Source organism: Phyllostomus discolor, chromosome 9 (assembly GCF_004126475.2).
Source record: "Phyllostomus discolor isolate MPI-MPIP mPhyDis1 chromosome 9, mPhyDis1.pri.v3, whole genome shotgun sequence".
NCBI classification, from domain to species: Eukaryota; Metazoa; Chordata; class Mammalia; order Chiroptera; family Phyllostomidae; genus Phyllostomus; species Phyllostomus discolor.
The window spans coordinates 82,448,187-82,464,398 of NC_040911.2; the positions used below are offsets into that span (position 1 = coordinate 82,448,187).

General features: G+C 52.7%; 1 protein-coding gene across 3 annotated transcripts; it reads left to right on the top strand.

The window, feature by feature from the left end:
* Window positions 1-1,662: 1,662 nt before the first annotated feature.
* On the top strand, window positions 1,663-15,176 carry PDYN (prodynorphin). Of its 3 annotated transcripts, none has more exons than XM_036009641.1 (4): window positions 1,663-2,030; window positions 3,284-3,341; window positions 11,489-11,633; window positions 12,981-15,176. In XM_036009641.1, exons 3-4 carry the CDS (start codon window positions 11,505-11,507, stop codon window positions 13,620-13,622), a joined length of 771 nt encoding a protein of 256 aa, XP_035865534.1. In that variant the 5' UTR covers window positions 1,663-2,030; window positions 3,284-3,341; window positions 11,489-11,504; the 3' UTR covers window positions 13,623-15,176. The 3 variants fall into 3 exon arrangements, with proteins under 3 accessions (XP_035865534.1, XP_035865535.1, XP_028379326.1); XM_028523525.2 differs by having other exon boundaries at window positions 1,664-2,030; window positions 11,486-11,633; XM_036009642.1 differs by lacking the exon at window positions 3,284-3,341 and having other exon boundaries at window positions 11,486-11,633.
* The last annotated feature ends 1,036 nt before the right edge of the window (window positions 15,177-16,212 follow it).

Sequence of the window (16,212 nt, forward strand, 5' to 3'; positions counted from 1 at the left end):
GCAATGGCCCTTCCCTCTTCCTCCTTGGAATGAACCTGGTGCAGGGAGAGGAAGAGGCCCCAGAGAACCGGGATGCATCAGAGAGGGAATGATGTAGTTAATCACGGGACAGAAGGGGGTGGGGCCCTGGTTAATTGTCACTGGTTAAGTGCTGTTGCGCACATCCTCTTGTTTCACCCTCACAAAAGTCCAATGAACTGGATACCATTATCCCCATTTCACAGATGAGCAAACTGAGGCTGAAGCCGAAAACTCCTCTAAGGTCTCCACTGGTGAGTGGCAGAGCTGGGAATCAAACCCACATTTTAAACATTACTCAGCACAGCCCTCTCTTACATTGTACAGGTGGAGAGACTGGAAGGGAGAAAGAAGCACCCGACCCCCACCCCTTGTGGTGGGCGGGCTCAGGGCTTTGTGCCCAAGGAGGGGTGAGGGAGCCGGCAGGGACTTTGGGTCAGATAAACCTGGGGTTGGAACCCAGCTTGATGACTTATTTTCTGTGTGCCATTGGGCAAATTTCTCAGCTCTCAAGCCTCTTTTTCCTCATCTGCAAGGTGAGCATAATATCCACTACCTGGCCAGGTCAGGAGGGTTAAACCTGACAACTTTGACCAATTGCCTGGTGCAGCATAAGTGCCCACAACATGGGCAGCCTGTGCCAGACTTCTGAAACGGCCGTGCCTCCCACCTTTAAAGTGCTTGTCTGCTGCTGACTAAGGAGAGACTCCCATGGTCTCTTCCAAACCCCGAGACCCCCCTACGTCCTGGAAGGTCTCTGTAGCCAAGAAGAGTGCAGCCTTCAAGCTGCTGCTGGCACAGGCTGAGGGGACGCACGGGGTGGGCATGCCCGCGAAGACACCCCACAGCCCATATTTTGAGGGGGATTTCATGATACTCGTTTTGTGTTGCTGCCAGAGAAAAGTCAACTGCAGCTCCTGGCTGCCGGGGAGAGGCTGTACTTCTGCCAGGGCTGCTTGTGCCTGGCACCGGCTCAGGCTTGTACCAGCATCAACAGTCGGTTGCGGCAAATATATGCACAAAACATCCCAGCGCACACGTGTCCCAGCTGCACATGGAGTTGCCACGGCGCGCCCCCCGGGTGGTGCACCCCTCCCCACCCCTGGCTTCGGCGGCTGCGTCTCCTTCCCATCTTCCCGCACCCCTGGACTCTCTCTGTCTCTGCCTCAGCATCCGTTTGTCTCTCTGTTTGTGTGGGTTCTGAGTCGGACTGTCTTTTTTTCTTGGTTTCCTTATGTCTCTTCCTTGGACTCTCTGTTTCTGTCTCTGTGGGCACCCTCATCTCTGGCATCCTGGACACTCTTTGTGTCTCTCGGATTCTCCCTGAGTCTTTCTGTTTTGCTTTCTGTTTCTCGGACTCACTCTGTCTGTCTGTCTCCATCTGCCTCTGCCTCCATCTGACACACGCTCTGCCTCTCTTGATCTCTCCGTGTCTCCGTCTGTCTCTATACCTCTGTCTGTCCCTCTCCGACTCTCTTGCAGTGTCTGTCTGTCTTTCTCCAACTCTGTCTCTGTCCTCCCCTACCTCTGCCTCTCCCTCTCCTCCCTCTCCCTCTGTTTCTGCGAAACTCTCCTGGAAATGCATCAAAGACTGAAGTGGCCGGATTTTAAGTGACAAACAGCACTACACCCAGAATCCACCCCGCTCCCAGCGCGGCTGCTGCCTCCTCCACATCCCCTGTCACGAAGCCTATTGTGTCGGGCCCAGGGAGTTCGAGTTGAAGGGCCCTGGGGTCTGTGCCTCTGACTGCTCAGAGCTACCTCCCCATTGGCTCCCGAGCAGCTTGTGCTCGGCAAGGGCTGAATGACAGGGGGAGGCTCTCATCCATAAAAGGGGGGTGAGGCACCAGAACTGCCATTCCAAGGGGCTTTGGTGGTGCTCACAGCTGCCTCTTTGGTACCTCCTTCCAAGACGGAGTCCAGGTGGCCCGTGAGGCTTGGACAGGCCACCTGCTACCACGACCCTCTGACCTGCTCAGGCAGAAGCTGTCCAGGGACAAAGAAGAGCACAGGTAACAGCCTGAGGGGCGCTGGAATCTCTCTTGGTTTTGTTTTGCCTGGTCCTCTGGACCCGGAGGTGGTGGGAGCTCGGGCTGGGGGATTTCGGGTTTGGGTCTAATTATCTGGCGGACATAGTTACAGTTAGGAGGACAGTTTGCAAAAGACAGAGCAGTGGGAGGCAGGCTGCTCTTCGGAATTGCCCTCCCCCTTCGGCCCCAGCTTAAACAGGTGGGCTGCTCTCTCCCGGGGGACCACCCCTCTGTTTTAGCTCTGGGTCTTCTCCGTCCTGTAATTCCCCTCCGAGCCGTTCCCATGCAGAATGGGATGGCGCCCTGGGTGGGAGCAGTGAGAATTTTAGCTCATCAGAGTGATTTTAAAGGTCAGGGATTCTCTCTGGACTTGGAGAACAAGGGCTTGGGGACAGTAATGAGAGATTCGGGGCTCTGGCATTTACCGCGAATCATGTATATCAATGTACAACCAAGTTCAGCCTTTTCATTCTTTTTGGATGGTGTTTAATTGCTGACAGAGTAGTGGCTTGAGTGGCTTCCCTTGACAATTCCACCCAGACATGAAGTTTGGAGCTGCTTTGCTGGGCGGAAAGGGGAAAGAGAGTGACAACATGCCAGGAGAACCAGCCTTAGCAAGGCTTTTCGTGTCAATTCCACTTTGAAAGGACTTGTTGCTTTCGTGTACATTACAGCCAGAGGGGTGGAAGTCGGGCAGGAAAGACCTCAGATGGGAAAGCCATTTGCTCCCTGGTAAGGATGTCCACATTCAAAGAAAGTATTAATAGAATGTCAAAGTTTGATTCGGGCAAAAAAGCTGGTGAGTTTCAGAAGGAAAAATAAAGCCTGCTGAAGACTCTGAGGTTGAATAGGAATTTCTGAGACCTGCTACTTTTTCCTGGGTATCTTTTATGCAGAATCTTTACAAATATTCCTTAATTAAGCCTCCAAGCTTCCTGAGGGGAAAACAAGCTCTTCCCATTATTGGATCTGATTTCAATTCCCCTCCCACGATCGAAGTCTTCATTACCATCTTTCTTACAAGGGCTGGTAAAATAGACAAGGCTTGTCTCTCTAATTTGACAGGCATTCCAGCCAAGATCCAGTGTAAAACGTTTCAGAACGTGAATTCTTTTCTTTTTACCCCCCTCCCTGCCATTCTCCCTCACTCCCATTGAATCTGCCAACCCTTTCCTCCTTACCTTCTCCCTCCACCCCAATCCTACCTCTTCTTGCCTTTTGTTCTATTTTTGCAGGTCATTTATCTCCAGGTTTTGAGATCTGCGTGGGGAGCTGTTGCAGCAGCCCAAGCAGGTGAGTTACGCTGCCTGGGGGAGGTGTGCGCTTGCTGAAGGGATCTGAAGCCCACTGCTTTGCCCCAGGTGAGCTAGAGGTGTGATGGGTGACAGGCAAATCCCGTGATCCACTGGCAACTGGGGGTGAAGTGTCGCAGTGCTTTCTGAGGAACCCAGCACATTTTAGCAGAGCAGAAAGAGGGACCCGCTCTGGGGCTGTTTTGAGAAATTTGCAGTTCCCTTAACACACATGGAAATGCATTATTAGGTCTTGAGGTAACTCCACACAGCATCTAAATGTGTCTCACAAAACCCAAGACAGTTCTGGGTTCAAATCCCACCACTTGTTTGCTGTGTGACTTGGGGACAGTAGCTGTGCCTTTCTGAGCATGAACTTCTTCACCTGTACAATAAGGATAATAATAAGATTCACCTCCTGGGGTTAGTGTGAGACTTTCATGGGATGCTGAAACATGCCTGCCATTTACTAGGTAGTCAATAAATGCTAGGACAACTGCTCAGGTTTCCCTGTTCCAAGTGGCAGAGTTGGAATCCTCCCCTCCTCCCCAGTCTGTTCCAATCCTTGATCACCTCACTCCATCACCTTGTGGGCAGCGTCCAGAAAACAGGACCTAACGTCTACTCTGCCTGCCTGTGGGGCGGGCACTGCTCTCCCCTCCCCAGCCCATTCTCCGCACACAACGGAAGACTTCATTTCTCGATTTGATCGATCCTCTCTGACTCCCCCGCCCACTGGCAACCCCCTCGGGTCATTCTCACACAATTGTTGTATTTATTAGATGTCTTCCATCAATCTGAGTGGGATCAATAGTTGCTGGTTGGATTTCAACGTGCGTCTGAGGAAGTGCGGCCCGCGAGCCGATTTCTCTCATCGTTTTCTCTCATCTCAGCCCATAAATGTTGGTTAACCTTACTGGGTTTGACAAAGGTCTGAAATGATTTCAGTAAGACAGAGCTGGCCATTGGGGTGTGCAGTAAACCTTACTGGTGACACCCAGGTTAGCCCAGGATCAGGCCCAAGAGACCGAGAAGTGTCGCTGGGTCCTTGAAGTGGGACCTTATTAATCCCTCCCACTCTGAAGTGGGTCCAGATGATGCCCCTGCAAGAGGGGTGTGAATGGCTCCAGTCTACGAGGCACGTCCTTTGGCTTGGGGGCTTGTCTCTGCTGGCCAGAGTGGTCAGCTGCAGGCTGTAGGCATGTATATTAGGGGGCAATTTCTCCACCGTCATATGGCTCCTGGATCTATCCCTGGGCAGTTCAGTTCAACCCGACAAGGGTTTACAAAGCAGTTGTTATGTGGTTGGGTCTCTGGTCCACCGGCAGGAGGAGACACCTGGTATTTGCGATTCATATAGTAGGTCAACCTCCTGACCCAAAGGCTACTTCCTTTCCTTCCTTCTGTCATTTTGTTTCCATCTCTCCCCTTTTCTCCCTCTCCCCTTCCTTTTCCTTACACCTTCTTCATCGGTTCCCATTCACCCTCTCTCCATCTCTATTTCTCATCTTTACCGCCCCCCCACATTGTTTCTCATCTCACTCCGATTTTCTAGGTGTCGCTTCTCTCTGTGTGTGCAAGTCCTACCTCTGCCACTCTCTGGTCTCTTCCCTCCCCCACCCCGTGTCTCCTCACTGCCATCCCTCTCTCTGGTCCACCCCCTTCCCTTTCTCCCCGTCCCTTAATTGCATCAAGTAACAAAGGGTGGGTGTTCCATGTGAATCCTGCTTTTGAAATACATTCTTTGGAAAACGCAGTTAACAACCTGCCGTGACCATCAGCTGCGGGCTGCCTTTCACTCTGTTTCTGGACAACAAAGGGCCTGAGAGAGTTGGCTGGTCCTCGGCCGGCCGGAGCCCTCACCCTGCGTTCTGTTTTAGTTCTTTCTGGACTAAATGGTGGTTTCACTCTCATTCCTCCTAAACTGATCATCCGTGCTTTGTTAAGGATGCTAAAGGCCGAACAAAAGCACTGGGCTCTATTTTTGGAGGTGTCTCTTCGCTAGCCCACTGGAGACCCACAAAGATGAACTTTATATATATATATATTTTTTTTTTGAGTGGCATAAAACTCCTGAAATAGTCTTATCTTCAGGAATAAGATAGTTTGGTGGGGAGACTGGATGGACATGTAATGCAGACCTGTGTCTCAGGGATAGTTTGTGGAGTGGAGTCACAGACCGGCTTTAAGCCTGCATCTACTGTGTCTTTGCCTGTTGGCCGTGACCCAGTCTTTGCGCTTTCCTGAGTCTCTGTTACCCACTCTGGAAAATGGGGCTCCGAGTGCCCAGGCTGCTGGGTTCCCCTACGGGTTAAAGTGCAGTAATTGAGATAAAATGCAGAGCAATGAGTTTGGCCCCATAGCTGTGCCTTAAACAGTGGACGCTATGTAGACCCAGAGAAGTTCAACTCTGCCATGCCTGTGCTGGTGCCCCTGGAGGTGCTTTGTCGCTCGGTTTTCACTGGTCCCTCCGACCTGGAAGCTGAGACTGTAATTATAGACCCTGCCCCAGCGGCTCCGTGGGGGGCCTGGGGCTGGGCACATAGTGACAGGGCATTGCGGGCTGGCTGCTGTGATTCCCGTGGTTGGAGGGTCACTGAAAGGACGCATCTCCTCGGTTGAGTCACGCCCCGGTGTGGGAGGCTCCGCTCCGGCTGCATTTCCCTCCTGACTCATGATGTGACCTTAAACAAGTGATTTCATTTTTACCTTTCCCCATTTCCTCTTCTATCAAATAGGGATGCTAATATGCGATAAAGTGCTTGGAGAGATAATTGCGATGTTAAATCAAGCCATTATTATTCCACGCTGGCTTTTTAAATAAAAATGCTTGCTGTTCCTCCGAACCCTCTGAATGCAATATAGAAACATCATCAAGAGGAGCTAATAGGGCAAGAACCCTCTTTCCTTTCAAGGAACCCTGGGCCCTGGGTTTAAAAAAGGCCTACTGTGTGCTGGCCCTATAAACGATGCTGTCTTAGTTGGTCCTTATGGAGACGTGGGAGGAAGGTGATACCCCATTTACAGATGAGAATACTGAGGCTTGGGGAGAGGAGTGATTCCCCTCAGATTTCCCCGAGAAGATCAGCTTTAGAACTATTAGAATACTTAGAATGGTAAAATGGTTATAAAATTAGTGAAGGTGAGGGTCAGCAAACTTTCTCTGTCAAGGGCCAGGCAGGAAGTATTTTTGGCAGCCTGGACCTCACGGCACCTGTTCCGACACAGAGCTGTGCTTTTGAACCGCTGGCGGCGATTCCAGCACAGCCACAAAGGGAGGGAGCCAAGTGTAGAAATGATGGGATGAGAGAGGTTCATTGAAAGGAATTGGGTCATGTGACTAAGGAGCCTGGTGAGTCCAAAATTTTCTTTCTCCCTAGAGAGTCCCCCTCCTCCTCCTCCTCCACCAGCCCCACCCCACCCTCCGCCAGCCCGTGCTTCCCTCGCTGGGCCGCCACGAGGTGCCACGAGGCAGTGGCTAAGGAAATGCTTCTGAAACTCCGGAGTGTGGAGGTTCTTCTCTGGGAGGGCTGTCCGGAGGCCCTCCTTCACCAGGGGCCACGCAAGCCCCTCTGTGGGGTCTGCAGGCCGGCTGCCACCCCTTGAGCCCACCAGGGGTTTGCTTTCTACCTCCGATACTGACGAATGGCCAAGTTCCTTTTCTCCTCAGCTCATCCCAAATCAGAGATGGCAAGCAGGCAGGGCAACCTCTGATGTGGGACTTTGAAGCAAATCCCCGTAGCAAAGGAGAAAACACTCCCCCAGAATTCGTCTGACATTACTCAGCAACTTGTTTATCTCACAAAGGGATGGAAACAGGGTTTCTTAGGAAACTCTCAGGGCGGATGCGTCTCAATTAGAGTCACCTTTTAGCCCAGAGAGATCTGGTCAGGAGGCTTGACTCTCGCATTTCCAAGCCGAGTGGCTTCTTTCTGAGCCTCAGTCATGCTCACTTTTATTGGGTGTAAAGACGCTCACTTCTGGGCTGTCGTGAGGATTAGAATAATGTGTGGAAAGCGGTAACTTATCTACTATGTGCTAGATACTCTACACGATTGCTTTTTTAACTCCTATGCCAGCCCAGCTGTCTGAAGTGTTATATTAGCTGTGTTTTGCAGTAGAGAAAATCGAGGCACCGCAGAGTGAGGGGACTGCCCCCACTGGTGGTGAGTGGTGGGCTGGCACCTGCATCCATGTCTCTAACCACGTGGTGGTCCCGCTTCTGGGTCAGCACGAAATCAGAGGCTGCCCCTCCCGCCCTGAGCGGCTCCTCCCAGGGGTCAGACGAGTCAGACACTCCGGGGGCTGCAACTCAGAGGTCTGTCAGGTGCCTAACGGGACAGGCGAGAGGGAGGCCACAGCTCAGGGACAGCGGTGACCATGCCGCCTGGGCCCCCTCTGTGACTGGCTGCTGCCAGATTAGAATGCAGGCTTGATGTCTCCGAGGTTTTTTATTTTTTTTAAACGCAAGTTGGAAATGGAGCCTTTTAAAATGTAAAAATCTGCCAATTTTAAAACATCGGCAGCAATTTAAAAAACAATCTCTTTGTGGCTCAGAACACCCCACACCCACCTGCCGAGTCTGTCCTGCAGGCGGCTGGTTTGTACCTCTGGACCCTGTGTGGGGCGGGGAGGAGGAGGCCAGAGGCCTCAGCCCCACCTGACCCTGCGCGACCCCCAATTTCTGCTCCCTTTTCTTGAGAAAAGAGGTAATCATGTGGTAGAGCCAGCACAGGTGACTGGGGAGCTCAGAGGGGGACACCTAATCCAGGCAGACTTCCTGAAGGGGGCACCCAAGGCTGAGTTTTGAAGAACAAGGGAGAGTCAGCCAGGCGAGAGGGCGGTGGGAGTGGATGAGCAGGGTAAGAAAGGCATTCCTTGAGGAGGGAACCGTGTGTGCAAAGCTTGTTTTTGGGTTGCAGGGGGTGTGGTCGGGCTTGGGTCAGTGCTGTGCATTTGTTGGGTGGGGGGCGTGTGGAGGGGAGAGCTTGGACAGATGGCACAAACTCGCTGTGCCTGCATTTCCTCCTGTGTGGAATGGGCAGACTGTGAGTCCCAGCCTCATGGGGCTGTTGTAAAGCCCCCTCATATTAGGATGCCTCTGGCACAGGTCCTGGCATGCAGTGAGCCCTGGGCAACGCCAGCCCCTCTCAGTAGGAAAGCCCGTGGGCTGCTGCTTCAGGGCAGGCTCCTTCTGGAAGGATGCGAGGCAGGGCGGCAGTCAGACTGGTGGTTCAGAACTGACCTCTGGCTGCTGTGTGCAGGGTGTCTTGGAGGCAATGGAAGGCTGCCGGGTAAGGCTGCCCAGAAGCTAGGAGGGGGCTGATAGGGACCCCTGGAGGTTGAAGCAGGAGGCTGGGGGCGTGGGGTGGATTAAAGGGCTGGGACAGTACACCTCGGTTGTAAAGGGGAGCTCTGGGGCCAGAATGCCTGGGTACAAATCCCAGCTGGGCCACTTACTAGCTTAGAGTCTTGGCAGGGGTCTTAACCCAGTTTTCTCATCTGTAAAGGAGCAGGACAGGAGTGCCTACACCCCTGGTTACCGGGAGTGGAAGGGAGCTCATCCTGAGAATTGTGCAGAACGTCTTGAGTGCTTGTCAACCATCAGACCAGGTAGAATTATTATTATTAAATATAAAGCTGATGGGTGAGAAGACAGGAGGCTGACGTTGTTTTTGCCCGGGACAGGAGATCTCAAATCAGGCCACCTCCTGCGGCAGCCGTGCTGTGTGGGGCGCCTCCGGCCAGGAGTGAGCGGGTGGGGTAGGCTTCCTCCCCAGCTGGGTAATGCACTGCTAATCTCCAAACAGGCCAGCCCAGCCTTGGCTGGTATCAGGGAAAACAGGGGCTGCCTTGCCTGTTTTCCAGGAGCTCGCTTGCCTGGAACCCAGATCCGCTGAGCAGCTGGTGGAGTGAGAGAAACTCCAGCACAGGAGGGAGGCGGGGGATGGACACAGGCTGCCTCCCTCCGTTTTCTTCTCTGAGCAGACCTTGCCCTGCCAGAGAGAGGCAGCTGGCCCTGAGTTCTCGCCTTTAATTGCTCTGCAGCTTTAGGAGATTTAACAAGCCTCTCTGAGCACCAGTTTTCTCTTATAAAGTGGGGACAATGATGCTCATCTCTCAGAGCTGGCGGGTGGGCTGAGGACAGTGTACGAGTCAAAGGCCTGTGCATAGGGCCCTCTGGGCCTCACGGAGGGTTCGGCTGTTAGAGTCACCTGTTGCAGAAATTGTGATCATGAAGGGCACACATATGGGGAGTCAAATGGGACGGCCTCGCACCCCAGCTCCCATCTGCTGAGGGATGAGCAATTCATCCAACTGGAAGTGCCACTTCCCTGGGGAGGAATGAATGAGACGATGGATTTAGGGGCTTAGCTCAAGGCCTGGAGCACAGTAGGGGCTTCATAAGTGGTTGCTGGGACCACTGTCAGGCATGCTTTGATGCGGGAGCCTACTGTGGGTCCCGAGGAAGGAGACCTGCCCCGGGCTGCAGTGTGGGATTCCAGGGCCATGTGGTAGAAGCTTCTAAACCCCTGAACACAGGAGCAGATGACAGTTTGCAGGATAAGGGCTCCTGGAGGAGGGATGGAGGACAGCCATCCCTGACAGCAGGGTTAGAGGTGTCAAGCTACAAGGGCCGGGCAAGGAGGAGCAGGGAGCCCCGTTCTGGGTGGGCGTCTTGGGGAACTCCCCATTTCCAGGTGGGAGAACTGCCTTGTGCCCCCATTTGAATGGCTTGGGTTTTGATATTTGGTTGACAGGAAGTTAACTATGAAAGGGACAGCTTTTAACAGACTCTTGTGAACATTAATTCATCTGCCTGGTACTTAGTGTGGGCCTCCTCTGTGTGGTCAGGGCCGTAGGTGCCGGGATACAGCAGACTCTGTGACCAATGGCATCTGTGTCCTTAAGGGGCTGACATTTCAGTGGGGAAATGATATCAAATCACAACGAACATCAAATGATAGGACATCATGAGGTGGTGACGCCAACACAGCAGGTGACACAGGAGAGACCAGAGCTCATTAAACACAGGGCTCAGCAAACACCGCCAGGTGATGGGATGTTGAATCCATGTGATTACAAGAAGGAACAATCCGTGGGAAGCTCAGGGCAGAGTCCTGCAGACGGAGGCACAGGAAGCTCCAAGACGCTGAGGGAGGAGCTGCACGCATGTTTGAGGAGCACGGAGATGGTATTATAGGGACACAGACAAGATGTGGACAAGACACAGCTGCTGCCTACATGGAACCGAAGTCTGGAGTCTCACACAGCGAACTACCACATACTGGAATGTTTTGGTGAAAGGGGCACAAGTTACTCGGGTAATACAAAGGAGGAGCTTCCCATATAGCCTAGGGGATCGTGGAGAGCTGCCTGGATGAGCTGATGTCTAATCAAGGACCTAAATGATAGGTAGCTGAAGAGGAGAGGAAGGGATGTGCAAAGGCCCAGAGGTGGGCCTGGTAGATTCACTGCGGTGACTGCAAGTAGCTGGACGTGGCTGGAACCCAGAGCAGATGTGTTGGGGTGGAGGGGTGGGAGAACTTGGAGCTATCGCCAGAGTGAGTAGAAGTGCTGGGTGGAAAAGGCAAATTCCAGAGGCCTCACATGGCAGAAGGGACTGTCCCGCTGACCGCCTGAGCAGCGGGGGACAAAGGCAGGTGATGGGAGCCTCAGAGAACTCAGAAGAGCAGATGGCTGAGGGTCTTCTGGTTTGGTGGGTAATCAAAGTGCGTGTCGAAGGATGACTGACTCTGGCCAAGTCCTGGCTTGCCCACCGCCCCACTGTGCACACTCCCAGAGAGTGCCTGCAATCACTCCCCCTCTCTGAGCCTCAACTTCCCTTTCTGTCCAGTGGCACAACCTACCCACAGAGCCGTTGTGCAGATTAAATGGGAATTGTGTGGGAAAGCTCCTAGCACATAGCAGAGGCACCCAATGGGTATTCACTCCTTTCTTTGACCCTTGGCCTTGGCACCTACAGTACCCCTCTGGGTCTCTGTTTTGTCATCTGTAGAGTGGGAAGCGGAGTGCTTGCCTTGGGTGCTCCAGTGGGAGTTGATGAGGTTACTGCAGACTCAACACGCCCCCCAGAGGGTAGGCAATCTCAGATCTCATTATCTTCCCTTTCTCCCTCCCCAGCAGGAAGAACCCAGACAGCATGGCATGGCAGGGGCTGGTGCTGGCTGCTTGCCTCCTTGCGCTCCCCTCCACCACGGCGGACTGCCTGTCCCGCTGCTCCTTGTGTGCCGTGAAGACCCAGGATGGGCCCAAACCCATCAACCCCCTGGTAGGTTTCAGGCAAGGCTCCTGGGCCCCCAGGAGGGTGGAAGGGACCGTGTGTGTGGAGCCCACAGAGGGAAGAGGGCAGGCCTGGGCAGTGGTCTGCCTGTCTTGCAGACTCATCCCCCCTGTGCAGGGCACATCCTGCTCCGTGGCCAGCCTGGGGGCCAGGGACTGCTGTTTTCTAGCTCCTGTTTCCTCTCCACACCTCACCAGCCTGGGCTGAGTCAGGTCGGAGACAGAGACTCGGGCTTCCAGGGAGTCAGATGCCTGGCAAAAAGGAGCATCGTTCATGAGGCGTGCTGACTTTGGGAGTCAGCAGCCTTAGAGTAACTTTTCAGGGCTTCGTACCACCGGGCTGATGGGCACCTCCAAATGTGGTCACTTCCAGGGGAGGAGCTCTTTCCACTACCCCTCAATGCCAGGATCTGGTTGATCAATCCAAGCCTCTTCTCTCCTGGGTCATAGCATCTCTTGGCCCAGCCTGACCGGCTCTGAGTCACGCCTCCCCACGTTCCTGTCCTGTGACAGCAGGTAGTCCGGAGCAGAGCTGCCAAGGGCATGGTGGACAGAATGCAGCCTTGGTTCTGCTACTTTCTAGTTCTCTGACCATGGAAGCTTCTCTCTGAGTCTTAGTTTCCGTCTGCAAAATGGGGGTGATTCTATGAAATGATGATGCAAAGTATTACATTCACAATTCTGCCACTCTTTGCTGAGATGAGCACAGCTTGCCAGGTGCTGCCCACATGTGATCCCAGGAGAGAACAGTGGTTAAGCAGGAGGACTCATGACTTTAGATAGCCTGGGTTCAAGTTCCAGGGTGATGCTACGTTGTCATCATCATCATCATCAATATCACCATCACCATCAGCATGTTTGAATTCTCCCAACATTCCTATGCACTAGACAGTGTTGTCCCCTAGATTTGACAAATGTCCCTTCATGTGCTCTATCCTCCATTCCAAATTGCTTCTCTCCTGCTCTATGACATGTCCACACCTAGGAAAGGTTGGAAGAACCAGCCACTCCCTCTGGAGTCAGGAGTGGGAGACACGGCTGAGCTCAGCAGAGCACTATGGGAAGACCCGACTTCCAATTTTGGCATTGCCACTGTGGCCCTGTGCCCCGGGGAAAGCTGTTTCATTTTCCCACATCTGTTTTCTCATCTTCCACTTGGGCATAAAGTCACCTACCTTTATGCACCACTGGAAACATTCAAGTGGGTAGCCTGGAGCTCAGGGATCACAGCTTATTTTGATTTTCTCAGACATTGGACAGAAGATTTTCTGGGGCAGTGGGTACATGTGCTTTGACAACTTGATGGCAGTGACATTATTACTGTGGTCCTTTGCAGACTTGCTCCCTGGAATGCCAAGCTGCGCTGCTGCCCCCCGAGGAGTGGGAGAGGTGCCAGGGCCTTCTGTCCTTCTTCACCCCCTTCCCTCTTGGGCTCGGTGGGAAGGAAGACTCGGAGGGCAAGGCAGCTTTGGAAGAGGCCTACGGCGAGCTGGCCAAGCACAGGGGGCCCTACCTGAAAGAGCTGGAGAAAAACAGATTCCTCCTCAGCACGCCAGCAGAGGAGAATGCCCTGAGCAGGAGCCTGGCAGAGAAGCTCAGGGGTCTCTCTGGCATGTTGGAGGAGGCGTCAGAGTCGGAGCTGATGGGGGACACCCAGCTGGATGGCATCACCTTGGAAGCTGGCACACTGCATTCTGATGAGGAGGACCCCAGGGAGCAGGTCAAACGCTATGGGGGCTTCTTGCGCAAATACCCTAAGAGGAGCTCCGAGGTGGCTGGGGAGGGGGTGGGGGAGGGGGATAGGGTGGGCCACGAAGACCTGTACAAACGCTACGGGGGCTTCCTGCGGCGCATCCGTCCCAAGCTCAAGTGGGACAACCAGAAGCGCTATGGAGGTTTTCTCCGGCGCCAGTTCAAGGTGGTGACTCGGTCTCAGGAGGACCCCAGTGCCTACTCCAGAGAGCTTTTTGATGCTTAAACACCTGCCCACCATGGAGGGGAGTCAGGGGCTCCCCCAGATTGGAGTGCACTCATTCTCCCTCCTTACGTTCCCTGTCCCCACGCTCAGCCCGGCATTGTTGACAGTGCACCCATGCCCAGCCTGCCTCTCCTCTGCCCGGAGTGCAGGGTTTGTCGGGGCCAGGGGGCCGGGAGGATGGAGGTTCCCCTTCAGTGGGCTTAGTGCTTGGCTCAGACCCTATAGACCTCTAAAGCCACTGCGTTTCATATCAATCCCTCCACCCCATTCACGTGACTCCCCAGTTCCAGAAATCCATGTTGATTTCTTCATCTCTCTACACCTGTTGTTTCCAAGCTTTGCTGATCACATGCTCCCCTCAGAAGAAAAATAAGCATCACTCCCACGCAGATATAGTCACTTAGATGCTATATATATGTATGCTAAAACATAGAAAAGGTAGAAATCTAAAATAAGAGAAGTAAACAATAGACATCCTCATATTTTCTTCCCAAGCCTCAAAGGATCTCCTGTGTAACCCACTTTGAAGACTGTGCTTTAGGCGAAGCGCTGAAACCCGGCCTTCGATTGGAGCAGGAGTTCCTGCACTAGAAAGTTCAGTCTTCTAGTAGACTAAGTGTTGGCGTGCTTTGAGTTTTCATGGTTTAGAAACACATCTCCAAGAACCGAGTTTCTGCACTTCCGCCCATGTTGGTACCCTGGACAGCACCCACGTCTCCCGGGAGCGGAAAGGCGTAGTAAAGGCCCCTTCCCTAAATGGTTGCGGTGAGCAGCCCTCCCCCTGAATGCCAAAATGATCAAGCAGGGAGCAAGGCAAACCAGTTTGTTCTGTGCAACAAACTCAGAACGTGGACCCGTTCCCTCAGCCCTCATCACACTAATTGAACTGAGCGGCGTCCCACTCCTGCCCCGGGATGAACGGGAGCTGAGCGGAGCCGATGAGGTTAAGCGCGGCCATGTTCTTGAGCAGCTGAATCTGCTGCCGGGAGCCCAGGCCATCTGGCCGAACATATGCAGTGGGCACTGCGCAAGGCAGTCGAGGAGCAGCAGTGAGAGAGCGAAAAGGCCCTCCCCCGCCCCATGGCAACTCTTCCCTCTTAATGTCAAAATATTAATAAAGCCAGAAGAAGAAGGAAATGATTAAGTGTTTGACGACAAATGAGTTCCCTTGATGCAGATGTCTCAGAGCCAGAGGCCGAGTCCTCCCAATGCCTTGGTTTCCATCTGAGTTCCCTCTCTCTCGTCTCTGTTTTGCTCGCTTGCCTCGGGCACTGGGGTTTGGTCTGTGGGTCCGGGAGGCTGGGCTGGATAGGAGAGCAAATGGACTTGAGTTTGGTTAATTTGTGTAAATCCTGCCGAGCACAACTGTTCACGTGCAACTCCCAGCTCTCTCATGATGTTCTGAAATGTATTGATTGTTTTAGGATTACTTGGTGGGCTTTATAAAAATCCCATTTATGCAATTTACTTGGAATTTGCTTAATCCTTAATAGGCCCGTGTTATTTCCCACTCCTTCAGTACAATAAATAAATAAAATTGCTGATGGTTTAGAGGCTGTGTGTAGGTATGTCTCGTTCTCCAGGGAGTGGAAACACTATTTGCAGAAAAGAGTGCTGGGAAATGAAAACTACACAGGTGCATGCACGCATGCACGCACACAGTTTTATGTTAGAAAACTAAATTTAAGATAATAGAAAGAGCATAGCCCTAAGTTTGAGATCTGTGTGACCTTGGGTAAGTCAGTTGGCTCCTCTGAGCCTTAGTTCAGTAAAGACTGAGAGTGCCAGCTTTGCAAGGTGGCTGAGAGGATTAGATGCAATCATATATACAAAGCTCCTTGAACATAGTAGGTGCTCAGTAAAGGAGGGTTTCCTTCCCTATACTGTTTTCTAGGACAGTGGCAAAGCTTAAGTGCCCAGCCATGCAGTGGGGGAGTTGGGGGAGCAGGGGGAGGTACTGCCACCTGAAGTGTCGGCTGTCTCCTATGCCAGATGACCAGGGAGGGAGAGAAAAATGCCCCTAGTCAAGGGTGAGTGTGCTAGACATGAAGAATTCTCTAGCACTGGCCAGGCATCTCAGTTGGTTAGGGCGTCATCCCACTATGCCAAGGTTGCAGGTTCGATCCCTGGCCAGGGCACATACAAGAATCAACCAATGAATGCATAAATAAGCAGAACAAAAATCAATGTTTCTCTCTCTCTCTTTCAAATCAGTGCAATAAAAGAAGAACACTAGAGACTGGGTGGCAGAATGCTCTTGACTGAAATGACATCCTTCAGTAAATGGCACAGATGAGATGTTTAGAGACAGCGCTAATGTGAGAGAGACACAGTGGCCACAGACCTCGGGGGCTCCGTTTGGACACGGGCTTGCTGAGTGACTTCATGGACAGCACAGGGTCAGTGAGGGTCTTGTTTATTCTTTCATTCCTTCAGGTAATTGAAAGCCTACTATGTGGCAGGACTTCTGCTCGGTGCTGGAGATACAGGAAACTCAAAGGGACAAGGTCTCTGCTCTTATGGAACTGACAGTCTAGTGAGGGAGACAGAAATAAGCAAAATTATAAGTCTCACATTAAAAATTTAAATT

Bases quoted from the DNA above. Each gene is read 5' to 3' on its own strand.
- PDYN (XM_036009641.1), top strand. From the start codon at position 11,505: ATGGCATGGCAGGGGCTGGTGCTGGCTGCTTGCCTCCTTGCGCTCCCC. The intron at 11,634-12,980 runs GTAGGTTTCAGG...GGTCCTTTGCAG, and splicing joins CCAAACCCATCAACCCCCTG to ACTTGCTCCCTGGAATGCCA.